At 35.2% G+C, this 8,155-nt stretch overlaps 1 protein-coding gene across 2 annotated transcripts in view; it reads right to left on the reverse strand.

Annotated features, from left to right (window-relative positions):
- Positions 1 to 7,171, reverse strand: part of LOC106882195 (putative mediator of RNA polymerase II transcription subunit 26) — a 30,636-nt gene extending 23,465 nt beyond the window's left edge. Inside the window, exon 1 of one of the 2 annotated variants that reach the window (XM_014932785.2) lies at positions 7,012 to 7,171. Coding sequence is in view for 1 of the 2 variants with exons in the window: in XM_014932784.2 (XP_014788270.1) it covers positions 4,185 to 4,254 (70 nt within the window). In the remaining variant the exon portion in view is untranslated. Of the gene's footprint in view, positions 1 to 4,184; positions 4,303 to 7,011 lie in introns of those variants that run through there. The other variant, XM_014932784.2, reaches the window with a different exon arrangement.
- Positions 7,172 to 8,155: the final 984 nt, after the last annotated feature.

Consider the following 8,155-nt stretch of genomic DNA (forward strand, 5'->3'; position numbering starts at 1 on the left):
TGAGTTTCTGTCTACCAAATCCACTCACAAGGCTTTGGTCAGCCTGAGACTATAGTAGAAGACACTTGCCCAAAGTTCCATGCAGTGGGACTGAACGCAGAATCATGTGGTTGAGAAGCCAACTTCTTACCATGCAGCTACACCTAGTGCATGGTAGTGAAACATGGATATTGGATGCATAATGCTGATGTACATGAACAAACAGCACAAATAAGTTGATAATAAAAACTGAGTATATGAGAAATCAGCTATAGTGTGCAAAAGAAAAGACAGAGCTAGTATGGAGACATGATGCATATGGTTAATGACAGTTGGTAAAAAAGTGCCAAGTGGTCCCAATGGAAGGAATATGTGATAAAGAAACATTGAGAAAGATGTAGGAAGTAGTGAAGTTGATGTCAGAATGTTGAAGGTTGCAAAGGTGACAAGGTACCATAAATAGCAAGAAGCTGCACTGGAGAAGACCAAATCCAAGCATGGCAAAATAGATGTAAAATGATAATGACTATCAGTTTTATATTTATTTTTCTAATGCCTGCATGGATTGGCTAGGTTTAGGAGAAAGCATTCAACCACATATCTTAATCTTCCATGATGACTGATATGCATAATGAGAAATAAGTTCAGTAAATATCAAACTTCAAAAGTCACTTCACTAATCTCATTTAAAATAAACATTAATGAACCAACATTTGAGCCTTTATGTGGTCATTTAAATGGCTAGACATAGCAGCAAAATCTTCAAGTTACACTATATCAGCTTGAAAAAGAACCACATTGGATAATGGTGTTGTAGATTATGCAATGCTCAAAAGAACAGACAAAATGGTAATACCTGAAACGTTTTGGATTATGAGTCTGTACAGTGACAGTTGACCTGAGATTAAACAACAAACGTCTACTTCACAGACAACATATAAGCAATCAGGTATTTATGTTGTTTTTGTAACTTCCTGTTTTCAATTTAAGTAAAAAAAACGAAACTTGATAGAATGTCATTTATAATACAGGAAGTGGCAGAAAAAAATTCCCATATTTTATTTGGTCATCGGTGTGTGGCACTAATGCTGCTCCAGCATGACCGCAGCCACTTGGCTGAAACCCATAAATAAATAAATAAATATAGCTAATGTTTTTATCACTTTCCTTTTTTATTCCCCCACCCCACCAGCTATCCTCATGGTTTGGATTGATGCACACCATGCATTAACTGTTGAAATGTTTATCAAGAACAGGGAATCTGTAATTGCAACACAGATTTTTTCATATTCATTTTGGGTTAAATCAAAATGATGTTGCTCCAGACTGAAAATCTATATTGCTATGGACTGAAAAATTCAGAGTTGCAGATTTAGGGCTAAAAAAAAAAAAAAAATTCTGGTAGACCTTAAGAGTGTTCAAACTCCAGTAAATATCCAACCTGTGAGATAGACAGTTTTGTAATCTCCTAAATGTTCAATACATAACCAACCTCTGCTTTGGGATTATCTGATTAAACTGTCTAGAGAATTTTACACACTGATCTTAGGTTCCATACAAAATGATGGTGGTTTAGAAACTTCATGAACATGAGAGAACAACTGCAGGGTATGCTGCAAGGATATCCATCACAATGTTCCTGTAGATGTTCTCTTAAGCAATGAAGCCCGGTTTCATCTGTCTGATTTTGTCAATAAGTAGAATCTTCACTACTGAGCAAAAAGACAATCCTGATGTCTCATAAAAGAGCTCTACACAATAAACAAGTTACTGTGAAATGATTTGTAGTAAATTTTGGTGTTTGGAACCTCACATTTTTGACGAGGCCAAGCAATTACAGTAACATCCAAACAACACATGGAAATGTTCCTTTACTTTCTGGAATCAAACCTCACATTCCTTAGAAACTTGCATGTAGCATCAACAGGATGGAGCCAACAGCAGTGTATCACAATAGAGGCCACCATTTGGAAGATATTTCCGAAACCAAATGAAACAAACTGTATCCCTTCATGTTAATAAAATATTTTTTTGATAACATTTACCTAGGCATTTTTGTTAACCTGTAAAATGTATTTTTCTCTCTTTTTTGCCTTACCCTGTATTAGGAAATCAAGATTTTTTCAAGCAACCAGAAATCGATCACTTAGAGTAATAGAAGCATTTTATTATTCTAAAACAATCCAATTTTTCAAGTGGTGTTATCTGGAATATTATATATATATATATACTCTGAAGTATTGAGGATTACTTTTAAAGGAAATTATTTAATAAATGGCTCTCAAACAGGGAGTCATGAAAGAAATTTAATTTTATAGTTTCAATGATTATCCAAAAGTTAATAAGCAAACCGATGGCCAAAGAGTGAGGTTCAAATCGGAAGTTAGCCACAGCCAATTTAACAAAACGATAGCTTGTTATAAATTAGTCGTACGTAACACTAACTTAGATTATGTTTCAAATAACTAATATACTGAAATTATATTTCTTTTATTTGAATTCGATTACTATAAATAAGCAGAATTTCTTATGAAAACTACAGGTCACGGTTTTCGCTTTAACTACTACAATAGCTTTTGAAGCTTGCATCATAGATATAGTAAAGCTTTCTTGAAACTTCACACAGATTTATATATGTCAGTAATTATGATCATCATCATCACCATCTTAGTCGTAAGTTCTGTATATGTAGACAGGTTCCTTGAGCAAAGAATACGCAATAGAATTTCGTTCACCGACTACAGTCATCTCATATTACCAACGTCGCTAACACCCTTGAGAAATAGATGAACATCACAACTTTCCATCTGCTAGAAATAGCAAAATACCGTCATACTATAATACCTCCACGGTCTTAAATATAGAAAAGAAAACACATTGAGCAATGTCGTATAGACAAGACAGTCACGGCTAGAATACTTTTGATCATAAGTCTGACCGGATCTAAACAACCATCATTAGTCATTTTTCACTTTCCTTTGTGTAGTCGCACATCAGACTGAGTTTTATGTTAATGTTTAATATATACAAAGAACATCGAAAAATAAATCCGAATTTGTCAAGGGCCGAAATAACAATTAATAAATAATAGTTTTTTGCAGAGACGCGATGCTTCTGAGTTTTCATTTGTGGGGATAAAATGCAAGGATTGTGACGTTTATGGTTTTCCCAAGGGCAACAGCGAGGGAAGCGAAGCGAAAAGATATGAATTAAAAATACTAACTACACACACGCAGTCTACAAGGAAAAACGATCTAATTTAGAATAGTATTGTCTGAGCAAGTGACCACGAGATAGAATATAGCTACTCCAGCCAAGCTGCATTCTAATGTCAATATTTGGTTGTGGGGAGGTATTCAGAAAAGGGTATGTTGCACAGAGTGCGCCACTTCGATCGCTATAATAGTAGAATTGAGGTTTTCGCTGTTCTTATATCTCGAATTAGCATCGATTTATTAAGGGGGAACAGTAACAAAAAATATCTAAAAATTGGATATCAAAATAATACACACACCCACATATATATATATATATATTATACAACATACACACGCATCGCTTCATTTCTTTCTTCACACACATACATATATATCTATATTTATATATCTATATATATATATATATATATATATATATATATATATATAGTCTGACGCTATACCCTACTCTACCACTATTTCGAGTGGGACACATAAAATCGCAGGACTTGAATGCTATCTGTTAATATTGTGATGCTTAACTAACTCGCTACACACCCACATGTTTGTAATATACTTCAATGTGCAAAAAGAAAATGAGGCTTTTTTTAAAAAATAGAACCATTGCGATCTGGCGAGCTTAGAAAAGATTTTCAGTAAAACAGTTTCTATTCAAAAGCAACACGATGATAAATTTGCTTAAATTACCGACGATAGAAATATTATCGATATTTGAAATGTATAAAAAAGCGTATTTAATAAAAAGTTTCGAGATGGAAATGCGACACAATTGTCAAAATGTCAACAAAAATAAAACAACGAAGTATAATCTAAAATAACCTAAACAATAGTAAATATAAGTTCACCATGAAAAAAGCACATAAAAAGCATTAATAGCGAATAGCTTTAGCGATATATTGAAAATCACGAATGAAATATCTGAGCAGCTGTATAGAGTTAGTTCTAAAATAAATGGGGAAGCCATCGTGAGCAGGAGGAAAGACTCACCTATGGCATCTGTCAATGAATAGGAGAAATACTTCTTCACTTTACATGAAAACATGCTACTTCCCGCCATTACAAGGCACGTCGCTGTGTATGACAGTGCGCAGGCGCAGTACTAATACTAGTAACGTCACTTCCTATCAGTGACTTAAACTTCACTTTTCCATGGCAACTGTTCTCGAGAGATAAATAAGTTAACGTTTAACAATTCTTTCTTCTATAGGCACAAGGCCGGGAATTTTGGAGGGAGTGGGGATAGTCGATCACAGCGAACCCCAGTGCTAAATTGGTATTTATTTTATCGTCCCTGAAAGAATGAAAGGCAAAGTCAACTGCGGCGGAATTTGAACTCCGAACATAAACAAAAATTTGCCTCTTAGCATTTAACGATTCTGTACGTTTTGTCATTGGAATAGTGTTCTCCTTTATAATCATTTTACTTCACTAAAAGAGAGAGAGACAGAAAAAAAAAGCTAACTCAGAGGAGAAAGACCTCAGCTGATCTAAGAAAAAGTCTCAATGGGTAGTTGTCGAACTGAAGATTGATTTGATAAATATTGTCTTTTAGCCATATAATAATAATAAGCAAGCACTAAAAAACTAGAGTTGAAAATATTAGTTAGTGAAAGCAAAAGTAATGAAGTATTCTCATGGTAATAATTAATTTTTAGCATAGTAGGGGAAAGGAAAAGTCGATTGAGATCGCCAGCGGATCCTGGCGTGTGGCAAAACATGACGAAGATAGGGAACTACTGTGTTTACAAATTAGTATTCCAGTTAGCTGTGATCTAAAACAGTCTAGTGCGACCTGCTGTACTTTCTGAATTACATGCCTAACGAAAATTAACCTTGAATTTTTTTTTAGTAGTGCAACATGTCTCGTGCTCCGCTCCTTGAAAAAGGTTGCTCATGCCTGATCGAAAGCATTCCAGCAGGGCTATCTAGGACTGCATTATTCAATGGGTTATTTTCTTATTTTTAAGACAGTATTGTGTGATTTGAAGGAAATGTAACTACAGGTCCAACAACAGAGTACCTTGTCCGAGTTGGCATCACATGTTTCGGTTGGTTTTAAGTAAAGCAACATTGGAACACATTGAAATATCTCACGCACACGAGGTGAACAAACGAAAGTAGCATTCTATTCGTTTAGTTGGAGTTGTGTATTTAACGGGTTAACTCTACTCCAATTCACTCAAGTTTCATGGATGCATACACCCCACCCCATCTCGCTTGTTCTCTCTCTCTCTCTCTCACACACACACACATCACTATTGTGTAGACTGTTGAATGTAAGCATATATCGCTGGTTACAATGCGCTTCTTCGTGTTGTAGCCCTAATTGATGCCACCCCGCATGCAGGCGAGCCAACATTCGCTCTGAGTGAATTGGAGTGTTTTGCTGAAGAATAAACGCACAATCAAAACCACGATCTTGCCAATGTGACTGCAACTTTCTTAGGGATGGAGGAAATCAATAGCTACAAGCAAATAGTATTGAATGATCGTACAGTTTGTGCATCCAAACGTGTGTGTGTGTGCATATATATATATATATATATATATATATATATATGTGTGTGTGTGTGTGTGTATACACGCGCGCACATACATATAATGGAGGGTGTGAGCTGGATGGGGCGGGGAATAATGCTTATACTGGACCCACTGCACTTTGGTGTATTTAAAAATAAAATATCTTCCTCCATAGAATGAGCTATTGTGAGCGTGAAAAAAAACCAAAATCAATTTAGCAAAATAACTGTGGCATATGTTAAATTCTTGAATGATCCACACTAGTTGGAACCACGAACCAATGAGGGAGTTTCTATGTGGTCGCAGTCTGCTAAAAATAGCAGTCAAATCTCTCAAAGCATTTTCTAACGTCCTTAAAAATAACAAGATTGTATTTTGTAACATAATCTGAGACAAACAACGTCTGAAAGAACTGGAAGGTCATTGCTAGAAAGTATTCGATCATAGGCTTGCTTGATTAAGGTTGATCGGGAGCAAAAACAATTCGTTGGAACAGGCCTCGAATTCCAATTTGAATCACTGTTTACTTCGTTCATGAATTAAGAAGCGGTGTTGATGTCGCAGATTTCTTCAAACACGTCTGTTCGTCGTCTTATCTAAGTAATATATCTAGGGCTTCGCACTATCGTAAAAACAGTTTTTAAAACAATGGGGGGGGGGGAATAATATTGACAATAATGTCTTTAGGTTACAAATCCATGCGATAGAGGAGTAAAACCGTATGACATTAATGCCTTTCTCAGTACCACAAATGGTTAAAATGCAGTGAAATAGATTTGAGGCAGCGCGCCAAGCTGCCATAACAAGAAGAAAAGGAAAAAGAGATCATCACAATGATTGATGTATGTAAATAATGCGCTTTCCCTAATTAAGATGTTGGCGCACCAATGAAGACTGGTTTTTCATATACTGATTCAAGGGAGAATATACACTGGAGTAATTTCCCGTGGCTTCTCCAGGCCCAAGGTAGGATTTCGAAGTTCAGCGCTGCAAGAAACACATGTTATTCATATACATTGTTCCTCTGCACGACAAATTACAGAGCACAATGGGTGCTACAAGTGTGTTAATCCCTTGGACACCGAAATTTGCAATACTAAATACCACCGGCAACAGAAAATGTGAAATAATTATAGTAATAATTAAACTGTTTTGACACGAGTGCTTGTTTATTATTACATAACACTTCTAATTTTATATTTCTTTTTTTGTCAGGAATCTAACGCGAAAAGACAATTTTTTCGGACAACATCAAGCGGTTTCTTCAGTAGAATCCAAGATAGCTTTCACTTACCTTCTTATATGTTAATTTCAGCATATAGTAAATAGGTTGTGTGAAAATGTTTTACTCGAGGTTTTTTTCTTTCGTAAATTAATACATCATCCGATTAACAAAAAGCGACTAAATCTATATACATTAAAAAAAAAGTAATAATTTTTAAAAAACGGCCGATCGGCCATCTAACAACTTAAGTACTATTTCTTTACAAACTTGAAATAATTGTACGAAAGACAACTCTGCTATTAGTCAATTTCTAATCTAATCAAATCGGTCTACACGTTCAAAGCTTTGGTACAAAGGTGAAAATATTAACGGTGATTACTATAGAAAACTGTCGATGTTTAGGCACCAAATTAAGGATTTTTTGAAATATTTTATTTAGGAAAAAGTAACAAATTTAGGGGAAGGGATATAGTTGATAAGATTACAACTTAGTTGCTCGCCCTTGAAGTTGGTCCTGGCAAGATTTGAACTCAGAAAGCAAAGTATTGTTTCAAGTGTTTATTGTTAGTTGGAAATTAAAGGAGACAACAAGGTTATATTGGAGGAGCTGGACGACAGTCACCCTCCAGCTCCACCATTCTCCTCCCAAATTTGTTGCCTCATAACTTCCAGAAAAATGGATATTTTATAACAAAATTTTCTATGAATACGCTTCAGGTGGTGTAGATTCTGATTATATCGGAATTTTTTTTTTATGAAAAAATAAAGTTTTCCGACGGTGGGGCGAGAAGTTTCAGAAAATTCGCACGAGACTGCTTTCTTTACTCAACTGTCAGAAAATTGGGTAATTTTTTTTTTTTTTTTTTTTTTGTAATCACCTTTCAGAGTATGTAGATTACGTTTACATCGGAATTTAATATGAAAAACAAAGAAAATTGGTGGGTTCGTACGCATACATACTAACACACGTCACAAAGTGAAACTTGAAATTCTGGAAAGATCAAATTCTGATATAATCGTAATTTACACACTATGAGAAGTATTTGGTGAAAATTTCATTAAAAACTATCCATTTTTTGGGGCTGAAAGTTGTGAGGAAAATTGTGTAGATTTTGTGAATCGTGTGAATTTTCTGAAACTCCTCACCCCACCGTCAGAAAAAATTTTCTCACAACTCATATGAATTTCCCGAAGCTCCTCTTCCCACTCACCA

The sequence above is a fragment of the Octopus bimaculoides genome, chromosome 1 (assembly GCF_001194135.2).
Source record: "Octopus bimaculoides isolate UCB-OBI-ISO-001 chromosome 1, ASM119413v2, whole genome shotgun sequence".
Taxonomy (NCBI): Eukaryota; Metazoa; Mollusca; class Cephalopoda; order Octopoda; family Octopodidae; genus Octopus; species Octopus bimaculoides.